The sequence below is a fragment of the Bos javanicus genome, chromosome 29 (assembly GCF_032452875.1).
Source record: "Bos javanicus breed banteng chromosome 29, ARS-OSU_banteng_1.0, whole genome shotgun sequence".
In the NCBI taxonomy this organism is placed as follows: domain Eukaryota; kingdom Metazoa; phylum Chordata; class Mammalia; order Artiodactyla; family Bovidae; genus Bos; species Bos javanicus.
This window is the reverse complement of record NC_083896.1, coordinates 46,230,025-46,249,137: the sequence shown is the minus strand read 5'-3', so window position 1 is coordinate 46,249,137 and position 19,113 is coordinate 46,230,025. Positions and strand designations below refer to the sequence as shown.

The window sequence follows — 19,113 nt, the reverse complement described above, 5'->3', positions numbered from 1 at the left end:
CGCCTCTCACTACCGCCCTCACTGGTCTGGCCCGAGTTCACCCTGGTGCTGCCTGGCTGTGCTGGGCCCTGGACGTCCCCAGGGACAAGCTGTATCCTGGACACACATCATTTCCAGAAGAGCACACCCTGAACCCCACACCTGGCAGTAAAGGCCCCCAGGCAGCGCCCCAAGACGGGTGAAACTTCATTACAAACAATCACAGCACGAGTGCTTGAAGCAGCAAACGTGCGACAAGTAAGGGGGAGAATAAAGAGGCGGAAAAATGTCAAAAGCAAAGAACATCACTCGTGCAGGGGGCGGGAAATCAGGTAAACTTCATGCATCCGGAAGATAACTCCTGTTAAGGATGTGTTCACAACCTACGTTTCCAGGGGGTGGGAAGGAAGTGGGTGATTATGGCAGGAAGATTCCAAGAGAATGGGATGCAAGGGTCAAAATGAATTATAGGATTTCCCTGGTGGTCCAGGGGTTAAGAGTCTGTGCTTCCACAGCAGGGGGCACGGTTTCCACCCTTGGTCAGGGAGCCAAGATCCCACACTGCCACACAGTGTAGCCAAAACAAAAATAATAATAAAAAATAAAATGTTTTTAAAATGAATTATAAGTTCCACAGCAACGCTTACGAAAAAAGTAGAAGAGCAAAGACAGGAGCTTTCAGCAGGGCCCGCGGTGCCGCAGAGTTGGGAGCCCTCGGAAGAGGCGGGAGGAGAGGCCGACGTGTCTGCCGCTGCCTCCTGCATCCCGGTTCCCAGCACACCACCCTCCTTACCCTAACAGTTGACAACGGCCAGCTTTTAGGGTGTGATCACACAAGCAGGGAGGGTGCTAGGCACTCGGGGTCTCAGCCCGTCTGGCACGACCTCCTCTTACAGACGGGAACCCCAAGGCGCCCGTCGGGCAGCAGAGCCCAAATCTGACCCAATCCCGGCGGCTCGGAGCCCAGACCGTGTAAGCCCCTCCCCGAGGGAAGCAGATGGTGGGCACCCAGGCCGGCGGCCGCCCCTCCCCAGCTCACCTGCCTTGCACGTCTGGCCGTTGTCCTGAAGCTGCACACCCGTGGGGCAGGCGCAGGCGTAGAAGGGCTCCCGCGGGGACAGCAGGCACAGATGGGAGCAGCCGCCGTTGTCCTCCTCACACCGCGTGTGGTCTGCGGGAAACGGGGCGGGGGACACCATTCCAGAACTGACCCTCGACCCCCACTCCCGCCTCGCCCGAGGTGGGCATCCTCCCCGCCCCTCCTCCTCCCAATTTCCTACAATGAGAAACCCCGTCTACATCAGGGCCCCTCCATGGCCACCTCCCCTGTGGAGGCCACCCCCAGCCCTCGCTGGCAGGATCCCAGGACCTGTCCGCCTGGCAGTGGTGCCGCCCTGGGTTGGGGGTTCCTAGAGCAGAGGCCTGTCTTATCTGTCACGTGCTTGGACCTCATGGGCTCTGCACAGGCGCAAGATGGCCACACAGGGCCGAGCCTCTCGATGCTGATGACGAGACTTTTTGCTCTCCCTGGCACAATGCAACTGAACTGACACTCCCGGCATCTCACTCTGCCCAGAACAGGATTGGGGGGGGGACCCATGAAACGCGAAGTGCTGAAAGTGTTAGTCGCTCAGTTGTATCCAACTTTCTCCAGGCAAGAACAGTGGAGTGGATTGCCAGTCTCTTCTCCACGGGAATCTTCCCAACCCAAGGATTGAACCTAGCTTGCATTTAAGGACCACGGAGCTCTCCCCAGAAGACAAGTCCAGAGAGCCCCACCCCTGGGACTCTACTTAAATTCAAAGTTGGGACCTTCAACAGCATCAAGGCCAAAATCCACCCACACTCTCTGTGGTCCCCATGGGACCTGGTGGAGGTCCCCGTAAGAGCAGGTGGTAGTCCTTGAGGGAGTGGGTGAACCCAAGTCCCTGGCCCTGCTGGCTGCCTGTCACAGGGGCTTTTCACCATCAGAGACCCCTCCACGACCCCATGGGGAGCCCAGGCTGAGAACTCAGACCTGGAGCAGATTTTCCATGAGTAAGTATGTAATCTCCACTGGGCCTTGAAAAACAGGGCAACCTTCCTTGGGAATCCTTCTTCCATCCCTGAGGACAGCCCTGCCCAAAGCAGCCCCCATGCCAGCTCTGCAGAGGGACCTCTCCCAGCCTGCCCCCTCCCCACACAAAGACACCAGCCTCCCGCGCTCAGCCCCGGCCCGGCCCCTGACTTACAATAAGGCTGTCGCTCCGGGCTGAGCACTTGAATATCCATGGGCGAGTAGAGAGCGCTAAGGATCTCCTTCCTCTTGTCTCCAGTCCTCTTGTTACAGGCGTGGATGGAGCGGGTCTGCCAGTCTGTCCAGTATAGAGTGTCTCCAGAGAGCGTCAGGGCAAAGGGATGCGTCAGACTGCCCTCCACGACCTTCTGCCTGCAGGGGCGGGTGGAGAAGCCATCACAGGGGGTGGTCCCCACTGCGTTCCCCTTCTTGTAAGCCTTCCATCGTCACTGCTGACCCATCGACATCACACCGGCTCATGGAGTGGTGATGGAGCAGCCTGAGACCCCAGCACCCCAGGAACCCTCCATCAGGTTGCACCTTCCAGACCCAGCCAACCCCCCACCACCCCTGACAATGACATGGGCGCCTTCGCACACACAATTGCTCCCCATCCAACCTGATTCTAGAGTGGGGGATGCCGGCAAAATACCCCACAAGGAAGAAACACGGAAGAGAGGTGGCAAGCCAGAAGCCACATCTGGAGGCAACACACGGATGACAAGCACAGCTGTCCTGCCCTAACAGCTGAATACAACCAGAACAAAAGTAACGTGCCCTTTCCTCTGAAACCAATCATTTATTTACCAAAGCAAATTAAACTTGCATCAATCTGAAAATAAAAAAAAAGGTAGTCTCTTCTGTCTATTAGGGCATCCCAGGTGGCTCAGTGATAAAGAATCCGCCTGCCAATGCAGCAGACGCAGGAGACGTGGGTTCGATCCCTGGTTCAGGAAGACCCCCTGGAGAAGGGAATGGCAGCCCACTGCAATATTCTTGCCTGGGAAATCCCATGGACCGAGGAGCCCCGCAGGCTACAGTCCAGGGGGTAGCAAAAGGTCAGACACAACTTAGCGACGAAGCACCTACAGGGACAGGGAAGAAGAGTTCTGTGTATTTACAATACCCAGCAAACAAGAACTTGTTTTTTCGTGAAATTATGGATGCCGGTAATAGAATCGTAATTTACACAGCTGGTAGCATGCAATTACCTGGTTTGAGGACTCTCGCCCCACTGTAGGGTAGGAGGCAGGAGCTGTGGGTGGGTGGCCACCGGCACGTGCTCAGCCCCCGGTGCAGCGCCCAGGAGAGAGTAATACTCGAGAGGCGCCACTGGCCGAAGACCACACCCTCGTGCTCAGGGTGGATCTGACCCGATCGCCTCTTCCCTGTTTTTTTTAGGCCGCGCCACGCGGCACGTGGGATCTTTGTTCCCCAGCCAGGGATCGAACCCGAGCTCCCTGCAGTGAAGTGCACAGTCCTAACCACTGGATCAACACGGAAGTCCCTTCCCTGTTTTCTTGATGTCACTTTAAAAAAAAAATTTACTGAATACAAAGGATCATTAGAGAATGTGTTCAGTCACTAAGCCATGTCTGACTCTTTTACCATCCCATGGACTGTAGCCTGCCAAGTTCCTCTGTCCATGGGATTTCCCAGGCAAGAATACTGGAGTGGGTTGCCGTTTTCTTCTCCAGGGGATCTTCCCGACCCAGGGATCAAATCCTGCATTGCCGGCAGATTCTTTACCACTGAGCCACTAGGGAAGCCCTCATAAGAGAACACTATACCAACAAATCAGACAACCTAGAGGAAATGGATAAATTCCGAGAAGCATACAATCTTCCAAGAGTGAATCATGAAGAAACAGAAAATCTGAATAGACCAATAACTAGTAACAAAATTGAGTCAGTGATCAATAAACTCCCCCCACACAGAAGTTCAGATCCAGATGGTTTCATAGGTGAATTCAACCAAATATTTAAACAGTTAATACCTATACCTCTCCAATTATTCCAAAAAATAGAAGAGGAAGCAGAGAATAGTTATCACCAAAAAGATAAGACACAACAAGGTTGGCAGGTAGAGAAGAGAAGCCCTTGTGCATTGTTGGCGGGGATGTAAATTGGTACAGCCAGTATGGAGAACAGTATGCAGCTTCCTCAAAAAACTAAAAATAAAACTACCGTACAATCCAGCAATTCCATATCTGAATAAGTTCCCTAAGAAAATGAAAACACAAACTTGAAAAGATGTAAGGATCCCTGTGCTCATTGCAACTGTGATTACAATGGCCAATGTATGGAAGTAACCTGTGTCCATAAGCAGATGAACTGAGTGAATAAAGAAAAGATGGTGTGTGCGTGTGAATAAAATCCAGCGGAATACTATTCAGCCATAAAAATAATGAAATCTTGTCATTTGCGGCACCATGAATGGACCTGGAGAGTATCATGCAAAGTGAAAAAAGGTCAGAGAGAGAAAAGCAAATACCATATGATTTTCTTGACACGTGAATTCCAGAAGACAAAAGGGAAACAGACTCAGAGATACAGAGAACAAACAGGTGGTTGCCAGAGGGGAGGGGATGGGGAAACGACGAAATAGACGGAGGAGATCAGAGGTACAAACTTCCAGCTACAAGATAAATCAGTCATGGGGATTTATGTAATGCACACATAAAGAATACGGTCAATAAAACCATAATGAGTTTGCTTGGGGATGGATGGCTAACTGTTCTTGCTGTGATCATTTCATAATTGAATCACGATGTTTTTACACCTGAAATGAATACAGTAATACTGTATGCTAATTATAACTCCATAAAAAATATTAAAAGCCCAAACTCGTAGATACAGAGAACAGACTAGCGGTTGCCAGGGGTGCGGCAGTGGGTGAAATAGCTGGAAGAGATCAAAACACACCATATTTCCAGATTTAAGGTAAGTCAGTCCTGGGGGTGTAACGTACAGCATGTACATTAACAATACATAACAATGTATAGTTAACAATATTGAATTGTATTTAAAAGTTGCCAAGAGAGCGGATCTTGTAAGTTCTCATCACAAGGGAAAAAATTGTAACTATGTCTAGGGATAGAACTGGACATGGAACAACAGACTGCTTCCAAATAGGAAAAGGAGTACGTCAAGGAGGTATATTTTCACCCTGCTTATTTAACTTATATGCAGAGTACATCATGAGAAATGCTGGGCTGGATGAAGCACAAGCTGGAATCAAGATTGCCAGGAGAAATATCAATAACCTCAGATATGCAAATGACACCACCCTTATGGCAGAAAGTGAAGAAGAACTAAAGAGCCTCTTGATGAAAGTGAAAGAGGAGACTGAAAAAGTTGGCTTAAAGCTCAACATTCAGAAAACTAAGATCATAGCATCCAGTCCCATCACTTCATGGCAAATAGACGGGAAACAGTGGAAACAGTGGCTGACTTTATGTTTTGGGGCTCCAAAATCACTGCAGATGGTGACTGCAGCCATGAAATTAAAAGACGCTTACTCCTTGGAAGAAAAGTTATGACCAACCTAGACAGCATATTAAAAAGCAGAGACATTACTTTGCCAGCAAAGGTCCGTCTAGTCAAGGCTATGGTTTTTCCAGTAGTCATGTATGGATGTAAGAGCTGGACTGTAAAGAAAGCTGAGCGCCGAAGAATTGATGCTTTTGAACTGTGGTGCTGGAGAAGACTCTTGAGAGTCCCTTAGACTGCAAGGAGATCCAACCAGTCCATCCTAAAGGAGATCAGTTCTGGGTGTTCACTGGAAGGACTGATGTTGAAGCTGAAACTCCAATACTTTGGCCACCTGATGAGAAGAGCTGGCTCATTTGAAAAGACCGTGATGCTGGGAAAGATCGAAGGCAGAGGAGAAGGGGACGACAGAGGGTGAGATCGTTGGATGGCATCCCCAACTCAGTGGACATGGGTTTGGGTAAACTCCAGGAGTTGGTGATGGACAGGGAAGCCTGGTGTGCTGCAGTCCATGGGGTCACAAAGAGTCAGACATGACTGAGTGACTGAACTGAACTGACTGATAGGGATAATCATTAACTAAACTTATTAGGGTCATCATTTTGCAATACATATGTACAAGGGGAGAAAAACGTAACTATGTGATAAGGATAGATATTAACTAAACAACTAAACTTATTACAGTCATCATTTTGCAACATACATGTGTAACAAATCACAGTGTAATACACCCAAAATGAACATAATTGTACATGTCAATTATATCTCAATAAAAACCCAAACCGAACAAACAAACAAAAAATGTCTTGAGGTGAAATTCACATAACACAAACTAACCATTTCAAAGTGAATAATTCAGGGCCACGTAGCACATTCACAATGTTGGGCAACCACTACCTCCAGCTACTTCCCCAACATTCCCATCCCCATAGGAAAACCCCAAACACACCAAGCAATTAATCCTCATCTCCTCAACTCCCCTGCCCCCACAGCGCCCGCTGACACCAGTCTGCCTTCTGTCCCTAAGGACTGGCCTGCTCCAGGCTTTCCGAATAAATGGAGTCACACAGTATGTGGCCTCTGGTGTCCAGTCTCCTTCAGGAGCAGCATGTTTTCAAGGCCATCCGTGGCATGTCGCCTCTCTGTTCACTCCTGTTATGTGTGAGCAATACTCCGTTGCACAGATGCGGCACACCCTATGTATCCATCTGGCGTTCACCCGTCGGTGGGCATCTGAGTTGTCTCCACCTTTCGGCTATTGTGGACGGTCCTGCTGTGGATATTCATGTACACACATGTATTTCAATACCGATTTTCAATTCTTTGCAGGTATAAACCTAGCAGGCCTTCCCAGGTGGCTCAGTGGTACAGAATGCGCCTGCCAATGCAGGAGACACAGGAGATGTGGGTTCGATCCTGGGTCAGGAAGATCCCCTGGAGCAGAAAATAGCAACTGGCTCCAGTATTCTTGCCTGGGACATCCCATGGACAGAGGAGCCTGGCAGGCTACAGTCCATGGGGCCTCAAAGAGCCAGACAGGACTGAGCACACAGGCACAACTCAGCAGCAACATAAGCCCAGGAGCAGAATTGCTGGATCCTATGCTAATTCAGTGTTCACACCCCAGGGAACATGAAACTGCTTCCCATGACGTCACTGAGAAGCCAGACGCCCGTCACTTCTCAGGGCTGTTTCTCCTCCCTGAGCCCTGCCTCAGCTGGAGGCCCCCCACGAAGCCAGTGCCAGACTCAGCTCACTTCACCCACCCTCCCTGCTCCTTTCAGGATGCCCCGGGCCCCTGGATGCAACTCCACCCATGCCCCCTCTGCCTCCCAGGAACATCCCAAGCACACCTGCCTTCACTGAGGGCTAACCGTGTCCAGAAACCGTGCACAATAAAATCAGACCCTGTGAGTACCTCCAGGAAGCACCATTAGAATCCCCAATGCCCATCCCAGGCCCCAAGGCTCAGAGGAGTGAAGCAACCCAGCCACGGTCAGGACCAAGAAAGAGGCCTGGCAGGTCCGTCTGCTCCAGGGCTCACCCTCTTTACCAGGATGGTCATGTGTCACCTGAACAGCCCTGGGCACATCCATAAAGAGCACTGACCATCTGCAGAGCCAGAAAAATCAGGTACATAGAAGAGGGGCTGAAAGCAGGCCCTGGAGTCACAGTGCCTCGCTCCCAGCCTTGGCTCTCACTAGCTGTGCAGCCTTGGGCGAGTTCACGTCCCTCTCTGTGCACCATCATTAGAGGGGATCATAACAGCACACACAGGGCTGCCCAGTAGCACCAGTAGTAAAAAAAAAAAAAAAAACCTGCCTGCCAATGCAGGAGACGCAAGAGACATGAGTTCGCACCCTGGGTTGGGAAGATCCCCTGGAGGAGGAAATGGCAAGCCACTCCAGTGTTCTTGCCTGGAGAATCCCATGGACAGAGGAGGCTGGTGGGCGACAGTTCATGGGGTCGCAGAGTCAGACATGACCGAACACAGGCATACCAGATGGCAAACACTTCACAGGGTTGGTATGAGGGTGAAATGAACTGACGATGTCCAGGAAAACACCAAGGTTCTACAAGGGCCAGCCGTCACATCATCACGTTGCCACCATATGCTCACACCATCAGGTCTTCACCACCACCATCACCTCCTTCATCAACACCATCATCACCTTCACTATCATCACATCATCCAGCTCCATTAACATCACTACCACCACCACCACCACATTTTAAATGCCACCATGACCCTCACTGCCCCTCATCACAACCCCTTGAGCAGGGCACTCCCACCTGCAGCCTCTGTCAACTCTAAAGCTCACCCTTCACAACTGCCCGGATCACTCAGCTCTCCAAGGGCCTTGGTTCCCCAGGCCAGGCTGTGATCCAAGGACAATGGGAGGAAATGTTTCAGATCAGCTGGGGCACACGGCTCAGCTCTAAGAAGACGGAGAGGCACTGAGGCTTCCTGCCGACAGTCAGGAGAGTGACCTTAGAGGTGGGTCTTCCAGCCACAGTCCCGCCTTCAGTGACTGAAGCTCCAGCCGGGAGCTTGGCTATAACCTCGGAATACACTCAGAGCCAGAACCCCCCAGCTAAACCCCTCCTACATTCAGACGCCCGCAGAAGTCTGTTCGCTGTCTCAGGCCGCCAGCATCTGGGGCATTTTGTTACACAGGAGCAGATGACCACGGCACACGGCCTGGATGAAATGTGGCAAGGCTGCCACCTCTTCACGTCTGCTCCAGCTGGTGCCTGCCTGTGTCTGCCGAGGTCTGGCCGCTGCATCCTCCCCATGCAGTGTCATCAGAATCCTGAGTGCCCACACCCTGCCCGCCTGGCCCAGGAGCCCGCCAGTGCAGGTTCAGGGTCTGTTCAAGCGGGAGAGGCCCCAAGACCTGGCACAGAGCCAGCAGGCAGGAAGTCAGTGAATAAACCACCCTTGACTGGTCAGGGCGGGCGGGTAGGCGGGCGGACGGGGCAGGGCTGGAGGTTTCCTACATGTAAAATGTCAAGAAGCAGGTAAGCTGTTAAGCTGACCAGCTGACCAGCAAGCCCTAACAGCAATTACCAACAAAGACAACACCCTTTTCATTCATTCAGCCTATTTTATTGAGCACCTACTATGCGTAAGGCCCTCTAGCCAGACAGGAATGCAGTGAACACAATTCTGGCCACGCTTCTGCCTCCAGAAGCTCAGTGCTGGGGGGAGGAAGGTGTGCAGAGAAGTCGTTACAACCCCATCAACTCCTGGGCCTGAGTCCACAATTGCTTATCTCCAATACTGAGACCCAAAAAACTCAGAAATTTGAAAGCGCTTTGGTGCTTTGGTGGCAAAACCTGGATGGGGACAGGGGCTCTTTATAGCTTTTTCCATCCCACTTAGAATGAACCGTCTACATTTTGCCATAACATAGATACAGGTGCCTCCCCAGACCCTGCTCGGGTGGGATGTCAGATACGGCGTGAGCGCCACTACTGATCTCTGTCCTGAGGAGGCCTGCATGCCTGAGGCCCCCAGGGTTTCAGGTGCAAGACCGTGGGCCTGAGTAGAGAAGGATCAACCAACGCCCAGCGGGGACTGGCCAGCCGGAGCATAAGGGGAGGGCCCAGAGCCGGGACTTACCGGAAGGAGCCGTCCAGGTTGGCGCGGTGGATGAAGCTGAGCTTGGCGTCGGCCCAGTACAGCTTCTGCTCCTCCAGGTCGATGGTCAGCCCGTTGGGCCAGTAAATGTCCGAGTCCACGATGATCTTCCGGGTGCTGCCATCCATCCCTGCGCGCTCGATCCGCGGTGTCTCTCCCCAGTCTGTCCAGTACATGTACCTAACGAGGACAGAAACACTTGCTTTTGTTTGATTTTTGTTTCCTGTCTACATGAATGCAAGCATACGAAACAGAGACAATGAATCTGCCCGGAAATCTCATCCAGTGTTTAGGCCGTGGGGTATTACTACTTCCGAATTGCTTTCTAAGCAGTTAGTGATACGTATATTTTTTTTTGTCCAGGAAGCTTGTGGGTTCTTAGTTCCCCAACCAGGGGTTGAACCCACACTTTTGGCAATGGAAGTGTGGAATCCCCACTAATATATTATTTATTAATCAAAGTTGGATAATTAAATATCCTTGTTTCCACTTGTTCTCATTTAGCAATGTCTTCTGAGTATTCTCTTCTTCTTACTAATAGGAATCTTTCTTGTTCTTTTAATGGGAATTTTGTTGTTGTTTGGTCGCTAAGTCATATCTGACTCTTTTGCAACCCTGTGGCGGATAATCAAGATTGCTGGGAGAAATATCAATAACCTCAGATATACAGATGACACCATACTTATAACAGAAAGCGAAGAAAAACGAAAGAGCCTCTTGATGAAAGTGAAAGAGGAGACTGAAAAAGTTGGCTTAAAACTCAACATTCAGAAAACTAAGATCATGGCATCTGCTCCCATCACTTTATGGTAAATAGATGGGGAAACAATGGAAACAGTGACAGACTTTATTTTTGGGGGCTCCAAAATCACTGCAGATGGTGATTGCAGCCATGAAATTAAAAGACACTTACTCCTTGGAAGGAAAGCTATGACCAACCTAGACAGTATATTAAAAAGCAGAGACATTACTTTGCCAACAAAGGTCAGTCTAGTCACAGCTTTGGTTTTTCCAGTAGTCATGTATGGATGTGAGAGTTGGACTACAAAGAAAGCTGAGCGCAGAAGAATTGATGCTTTTAAACTGTGGTGCTGAAGACTCTTGAGGGTCCCTTAGATTGCAAGGAGATTCAACCAGTTCATCCTAAAGGAAATCAGTCCTGAATATTCATTGGAAGGACTGATGCTGAAGCTGAAGCTCCAATACTTTGGCCACCTGATGGGAAGAACTGACTCATTTGAAAAGACCCTGATGCTGGGAAAGACAGAAGGCAAGGGAGAAGGGAACGACAGATGATGAGATGGTTGGATGGCATCGCCGACTCAATGGACATGAGTTTGAGTAAACTCCAGGAGTTGATGATGGACAGGGAGGCCTGGCATGCTACAGTCCATGGGGTCGCAAAGAGCCGGACACAACTGAGTGACTGAACCGAACTGACTGGACTATAACCCGCCAGGCTCCATAAGTTATTTAAGTGATTCCACACTGAACATTTGCAGTTGCTTCTGATTTTTTCCTCCTATAAAAATGCTGTAAAGGAACTTCTAAAAGGCAGCTAAAACATGTATAATGGAATACTACTGTGTGCTAAAGAGAAATGAGCTATTAAGCCGTGAAAAGGCACGGAACAACACGAAATGCATATTAGTGTGAAAGAGGCCAGTGTGAAATGGCTGCATACTCTGGTGGAGACAGTAAAAAGATCAGGGGCTGCTGGGGGCTTGGGAAGGATGAATGAGTGGAACGCAGAGGATAGTAAAATGATTCTACAGGATAATACGGGACTTTCCCTGGTGGCTCAGTCAGTAAAGAATCTACCTGTAATGCAGGAGACCTGAGTTCCATCCCTGGGTTGGGAAGCTCCCCTGGAGAAGGAAATGACAACCCACTCCAGTGTTCTTGCCTGGAAAATTCTATTTTCCAGGACAGAGGAGCCTGGCGGGCTACAGTATATGGAGTCCCAAGAGCTGGACAGGAAATTAGCGATGGACTAAACCACTCACCACCACAGGATAATACAATGGTGGATATGTGACATTAAATCTCTGTCAAAAGGCATTAAATGGTCATGGATACGTGGGAACTCTCTGTACACTCCTCCCCCCATTTTTTCTGTGAACCTAAAACTGCTTTAAAAAAAATAAAGTCTGTTGGGACTTCCCAGGCGGTCCAGTGGTTAAGACTCTGCACTTCCATCGCAGGGGGCTAAGATCGCACGTGCCCTATTTATTTTGGTGTGGCCAAAATAAATAAATTATAAACATCTCAGTTATTCCAAGGTGGGCTATGGGTGATTCTGCTCTGCTTAACCACGATCGCAGGGTCTCCAGCCAGAACCCACCGCCTCTGTAGAGGCTTCCTTATTTGATGTCCCACCATGAGAGTGGAGAAGATATGCATGCATCTCGGGTGACGGGTTCAAACCCCACAGGGCCCAGCTGTCCTAGCAGGGCGCCTGCTCCATGCGGCCCTTCAGTGGAGAGCACAGGGGACCCACGCCGGTCTGGAGGGCACGCATCTCCTGGGTTCCTGGCCCCTTCGGCTCTGGGGGAGTCACAGGCCACAAAGGGGCAGGCCCGTTCTCTGTCCATCAGCGTCTCTCCACAGTGAGGGGACAGGGCCTGGATTCCCCTCAAAAGGCCCCCTCCCACTTGAGGCCCATGAGACTCTCCAGCTGGTGTGGTTGCTCCCACACCCACTTCTGGGGCAACACAGAAAAGTCTTGAGCAATCAGCAAACCCCATCACCCTCAGCCTTAGTGGCTGCTTTAGAGACAAATGATTGGTTTACGCTGGGCAAACGGGCATCAGCCTGGAAGGGGTCTCCTAGGAGCCACCTGTCCTGTTGTGGGGGGAGTGGCCAGCCAGGGAGGGAGCTCAAGCCCAGACGGGGCCTGGAGGGGCTGTGGGACACCAGGAGTGAAAACAGGTGACTTCACGGGCATCCTAGTTCCGTGGACCATGGGCTTCCCTTTCAGCTGCTTCTATTACCAATCAAGCTCTTCCCCCACCCGCCAGCTCTCACCTCCGCATCGTCAGGGGTAAAACCTCACCACAAACCCCGTGCTGCCGTCCACCAGGGACCAGCCAAGCCGGCAGAGGCGTGGGGGAGAACAGGTCCAGACTCGCCCTTTGGGGGTCTCTGTCCAGTGGGAGAGAGAAAACGACATGCACGTGGCTGCCATTCCCCCCAAGACGGAGCTCCGAGGACCACCCCCATCTGTGAGGTCAAGCGACCTTGGGTGGGGCGTCATGTCAGAGCTGGTGCTGCCGGGCTGTGACAGATGATGAGAACGAGCTTGCGGGGGCTTCATGTGCAGCGAAGGGCCTGCCGTACCCCGCTGCTGTCGCAAGTTCCCCAGTTCTCCAGCCCCGTGGGGACAGAGAACTCAGAGCGCCTCTCCAAAAAGCCTCTTATGCACGCTCCTTTGCATTTAGTGAGAAGCAGTGCAGTTGTTGTTCAGTCGCTCAGTCGTGTCTGACTCTTTGCGACCCCATGACTGCACCACGCCGGGCTTCCCGGTCCTTCACCATCTCCCTGAGTTTGTCAAACTCCTGTCCACCAAGTCAGTGATGCCATCCAATCATCTCATCTTCTGTCGCCCCTCTGCCTCCTGCCCTCAGTCTTTCTCAGCAACAGGGCAGGGTCGTTTGCAAAAGAGTTGCCTCTTCACATCAGGTGGTCAAAGTATCAGAGCTTCAGCTTCAGCATCAGTCCTTCCAATGAATATTCAGGGTTGATTTCCTTTAGGATGGACTGGTTTGATCTCCTTGTAGTCCAAAGGGACTCTCTAGAGTCCTCTCGGCCACAATTCAAAATGCAGGGAGAGCGGGAATTACTATTCCAGCGGGACAAATGAGAAAACTGAGGCTCTGAAAAGGTGTGTTGCGCCGCTCACCGGCTCCAGGAGCACAGTGTGGTTTTCTCATTGGGGCCAAGGCCTGTCCACTTTGGGACACATGCCCCTCTGCCAGCCTTGGGCGGTGGTCAACCTCTCGCGGCCCCTGAGGCTCACAGGTGCCCTCGGCCAGCTGCAAAGGCTCCCGCAGGCCTGGTGCAGGCATGTTTCCCTCCCTGCGTGTTTCCCACCCCCAGCAGCCTGGAACAAGCCCAGCCTCCGGCCCCCCAGCTGCCCAGAAGGTATCAGGAGAATAAATCTTGGAGCCCTGTACTCGTGCCCTCCCCAAAGGCTCCTCGGAGGCCAGCGGGAAAGGCCGGAAAAAGTGCAGGCTCAGGACCTCCGCGAGGAGCATAATTCAAATTCCTTCCCCCGGGTTTCATAACAGAGGCCGGCTGGTTTCCTTAAATGGGGAACTCGCGGGCCACTCCGCTCCCAGAGCCCGGCCGGTGCGGACGTGCTCGTGCAGGGCCTGGACACTGCCAGAGGCCCCACCAAGCTCCACGGAGGAGCAGCGACTTCCGAGGCAGAGCACTGTGCAGAGGGCAGCGGCTGGTGCGGTTGTGGTTGGGTCTTATTTTAGGGAAGGGCTATTTTGCATTTTAAAGAGGGGGTTGGGTTTCAGCCTGGCTTCAGCTGGAGACCCAGGAGCCACCGCAGCCCCTCGTGGGCTGGTACAGGCATGCGCCCCATCGCCCGTCCCCGTGCGGGGTTGATGTCCTCCCAGCCCCAGAGCCTCGGGGCCAGAGGGGCCGCTCTGCCCCCCACAGGGGCACCTGATGCTGGCAGCAGAGGCGCCTGGCCTGGGCCTGTTCTTGCCACTGCTGAAATGGCCCAAGTCCAATCCCCGGGGTCTGCGGGCCCTTCTGCCTGTGGGGCTCTTGGTCACACGCACCCTGGGTGGACGTTAGAACTGAGGGCCCTCCTAATGACATCTGGGGCAGTATCCCTTCAGCAGAGGAGGGAGCCCAGCTGTGAGGCAGGAAGAGGACAGCACAAGAAGACACAGGGAGACGGGAGAGCCTCCCACGGGGCTGGGGCGATTGGTGGTGATGCCCCCCTGCAGCCTCACGTCTGTGGCCGGGGCGGAGAACGAAACCCACTGTCCCAGGACTCAGCTCAAGCTCACACCAAGGGCCACCACCAGGCCAGTGTTTAGCGAGGCTGGGGTGCTGCCCATGGTCCCTCCGCACCAGCCTAGAGTCCTCCCCTGCTGGGCAGCGGTGCTTAAGAAGACAAAGAAGGCACTCATGACCTTAACCACACCCTAGACAGCCAGCCTAGGATCACAGTGCAGGGTTCTCACCCTGCTGAGGGTGACACTTTGCAGCATCATTTTCGCTGCATCACACATCAGACACATTACCAGGGAAGGAGGAGCTTAGGGGGAGAGACTGGGGCCTCAGAAATCCTGCCCAAGGTGTCAACACCAAAGTCAACTCTGCCCCCAGGGGCAGGGGTGTGATCCCAGCAGGACCTGAGGAGAGAATTCAAAGGCAAGATCAGAAAAGGTTTCAAATAAGACAAGCCAGAGCCAGAGATGGACCAACTCCTGTGGATGCTACAGGAAATGCCAGCATGGGTGTGAGCATGAAGCACGAAGCACTTCTCAAATACCAAGCACCTCCTAACCAAGCACCAATACCTCTCAACTGAGTACCAAGCATATCCAAAACAAGCACCCAGTACCTCCCAACTAACCACCAAGCACCTCCAACAGCACCAAGCATCACCCAACCAAGCACCAAGTACCTCCTGAGTACTTCCCAACCAAGCACTAGCACCTCCCAATTGAACCTTCCAACCACACCAGATACCTCCCAACTGAGCAACAAGCACTTCTCAACCAAGCACCAAGCACCTCCCAACTGAGCACTTCCCAAATAAGCACCAGCACCTCCCAACTAAGCACTAAGCACCTCCCAATTGCGCACATTCCAACCACACCAGACACCTCCCAACTGAGCACCTTCCAAACAAGCACCAAACACCTCCCAACCAAGATGGCAAAAGGCTGCAAGGAAGAGAAAAAAGAGAAGTCTGTGCACAGATGTGAAGACTACATTTCAGGAGGGTGGGAGGGGCATTTTTAACATAACAACAGTGACCATTTGTTGACGCCACAACCATTCTTGGTGTCCATGACGTGGGGCAGGGTCACAACCCTGTACAGATGGGGATGCCAAGGCACAGGGCAGCCCTGCACCGTCCTCCCTTCTTGTCTAAATCCAGATGGTTCCAGCTTCAAAACAGACCCCCCACTACTCAAGCCCACTACCTCTAATCCATTCAACCCCCCACCCACTGGCCCAGTCCTATCTGCCTTCTCTTGCCAGGAGCACAGTAACAGCTGCTAATGTAGTTCCCAGCTCCCACCCTAAAGTTTCCCCTCGCTCCAAGAGCCAGAGAGAGCCCCTTAAGCATGAGTCAAACCAGTGACCCTTCCCCTCAAAGCCCGTCCTGCCCACCCCCACACCCACCCTTGCCACAGGCCGAGGACCCTCACACCAGCTGCTCCCTCTGCCCAGAAAGCCTTCCCCCAGGTGTCTCCTGGCCTCATCTCTTCATGTCTCTGTTCAATTGCTACCAAGAGACGCCCCCGGCTCCTGACCGACAGCGGGAAGGCCCCGCCTCCCCTCCCTGTGCCTGCGCCTTCCCGCCCCCTCCCCAGTGGCACACCACCCTCTCGGCATCCCCCCAGGGCACTGTGAGGGCCTCGAGGCTGCTCCCCTCAGCCTCTCCCGCTGCTGACGGAGCCCCCTCTTAGCCAGCGGGACTCAGCCACCCCAGCCACGATGACCCAGAAGACAGTCAATGACCCTCTGTGACCCCTGTGGCCACACTGCAGGATGGGAGAGGCCTGAGGCAAGGGCTGTTTCCCAGGCAACGCAGAGACCCTCCAGGAAGATGAGCCTGGCCCCCTGGTGGCTGGAGCGGCTCAGCCCTCCTCGGAGGGTGAGGGGCCTAAAGATAAGTCACCGCCTGGCATGCCCCCCACCCAGGATGCTGGGGCAGCCCCGGGAGCAGGGACACCGGGCTTGTCCCCCTGACCTCGGCCAGTCAGCTACCAGGACAATAAATCTGACGCAGCCACCCCCAATGTGTGTACACACTGACACAGACACACGTGTGCTCAAAGGTGCACTCAGAGGTGCACCCAAATAGGCACAAACACACATGCTCACACCCTCCAGCCCACACTTTCCAGCAGTGCATGCACACACACACACACACACACACTCAGCTTTTACACAACCCAGCAGCTCCAGAGGCACCACGCGTTCCTGGTATCAAGAGACAGCCGAGTGTGCCTTCTCAGTCAACATGCGGAGAAGCCCATGGAAGGAACTTTACTCGGCCACTCAAGTGCCCCCCCTCACCCAGCGTGCTCCCCGAGCTACCCAGGCACCCGCCCTCAGCCCTCATTCCACCCGTCCCAGGTGGGCTGAGAGGTCCCTCCCACCCTGGCTGCAGGCAGGGCAGCGAGCACCACCCCCAGGGCAGCGGAGGGCATCAGGACCAGAAACCAGGGTCCTACTGCGTTTCTGTTCAAAAGATGCCCGACAGCCGTTTCTGATGAGCGGACTGCAGAGGAGCGGGCGGACACATCCGTGCGCTGGGCGTGGCCAGTGGGCGGGCACCAGGCTTGATGCCGCCCAGCTAAGGGTGTGTCCTTCCCAGGCGGTGGGAAGACAGGGAAGAGGGCCGCGGGTGACTGAGCCAAGAGCTCCCGAGCCAAGAGCTCCCGCTAGGAAAGCCGGCCACGAGCATGGCCTGGAGGGCAGCTTGCCATCTCCCCTCCATCCCAGCCTTCAACTCTGCGTACGTCCTTAGTTTTCCCGCCACTCACAACACCCCACCTGGAACTGGGGCTGGGCCCTGAGCCTCTGGGGATCACGTGAGCTCAGCCAGACCACGAAGCTGGCGGGAGCAGAGGGCTTCCAGAAGACACCAGAGCAACAATTCCGCAAGTTCCACATCCGGACGGGGAGTTTCACTTTTTCCACCGTGTTCAGCTGATGCAGTCACAGAGAGGGTGAAAGGTGTGGGCTCTGCCTGGCAGAGCGCCCAGACCCTCTTCCAACACTCACACGTGCACCCGCTCACACACACACACCCACACACCCACTCACACGCGCACCCACTCACACACACACCGAGATGTTTAACAACTCAGATCCACGGCCAATCACATCAGTTGCAGCGAGTTTAGAAAAGAAACACATTCCAGGGTGTTTCAACAAATTCTGCAGGGTGGACTCATTTTAAGACTGCGGGTTTCCTCTGAAAAAGGTACTTGGTCTCAAGTAAATTCAAGAGGGAAATCATGGCCCCACCCACCCCACCATCAGGAAAAGAAACTGATACTGGGAAAGACTGAGGGCAGGAGGAGAAGGGGGTAGCAGAGGATGAGATGGTTGGATGGCATCACCGACTCGATGGACATGAGCCTGAGCAAGCTCTGGGAGATGGTGATGGTCAGGGAGGCCTGGCGTGCTGCCGTCCACGGGGTCACAAAGAGCCAGACATGACTGAGCGACTGGACAACCACCACCATTGCCCCGCCCCCGCCCAGGGAGGTGAGGCGCTGGATTTACCCGTGTGCGGGGTCCAAGGCGATGGCCCGCGGCTGGTCAAGATCTTGCCAGAAGAGGACCTTCCGGGACGTCCCATTGAGGTTGGCCACCTCAATGCGGTTGGTCTCCGAGTCCGTCCAGTACAGCTTCTTGCCGACCCAGTCGCAGGCCAGGCCGTCGGGCGACACCAGGCCGGAGATGACCACGTTCTGCACGGCGGCGCCCGTCTGGTTCAGGTAGGTCTGCTTGATGGCCTCCTCGCTCACGTCTGTCCAGTACACGGCTCCCTTGGAAAACTGGAAATCCACGGCGGCCGCGTCCTCCAGGCCGCTGACCACGATGGTGGACTCTACCTTGACTCCGCCGGCATCCACCAGCCGCACGTCCCGGCGGTTGGCAAACAGGAGGAGCGGCGAGGCTGTGGGACAGAAGCAAACCGTGAGGATCCTGGCTGAGCTGCAGGCTGCACAGCCCGGGACGGAGGGCTCTGTGCCCGGACCACCCCAGGGCCCCTACCCGGCCTGTGCCCAAGGCTCGCAGCTCCTGCCTTCCATCCCCGGCCACTGCCGGGAAGCCACCTGGGTGGGCCCAGCACTCGTTCAGAGGCTCTTTCAAGGCAGCTGTAGTTACTGAAATCACCAAGGGCTGCCGTGTGTGCCCCCTATGCCCGCCAGGCCCCAGCAGCCCTTCCTGCCACGCCTATCACCTTGCCCACAGATGCCACAAGGCCACACTGCCAGGGTGCACACCGGCTCACATCGTGCCCCCCCGCCCCTGCAGGACAGAGGCCACGCAGAGGGCTCCAGGTCAGGACCGCCCACGAGGCTCTTCCACTCCCACCATTGCCGTCGCCACGTTATGCCACATGGCAACAATCAAACAATGCGATGTTACCACTGTATCCAAGCTAGGCATCCTGACATCCTGCAAGGAGGAGATGGTCCACGGAGAACATCTGTCCCGAA

General features: G+C 53.8%; 1 protein-coding gene across 4 annotated transcripts in view; it reads right to left on the bottom strand.

The window, feature by feature from the left end:
• LRP5 (LDL receptor related protein 5) overlaps nucleotides 1-19,113 on the bottom strand; it is a 125,822-nt gene that overhangs the window by 69,944 nt on the left and 36,765 nt on the right. For all 4 annotated transcript variants that reach the window (XM_061407236.1, XM_061407235.1, XM_061407234.1 and 1 more), the window contains exons 2-5: nucleotides 18,170-18,566; nucleotides 9,653-9,850; nucleotides 2,211-2,407; nucleotides 1,019-1,150 (exon numbers count right to left, since the gene is read on the bottom strand). In XM_061407236.1, coding sequence (XP_061263220.1) covers nucleotides 1,019-1,150; nucleotides 2,211-2,407; nucleotides 9,653-9,850; nucleotides 18,170-18,566 — 924 coding nt within the window. The remainder of the gene's footprint in view (nucleotides 1-1,018; nucleotides 1,151-2,210; nucleotides 2,408-9,652; nucleotides 9,851-18,169; nucleotides 18,567-19,113) is intronic.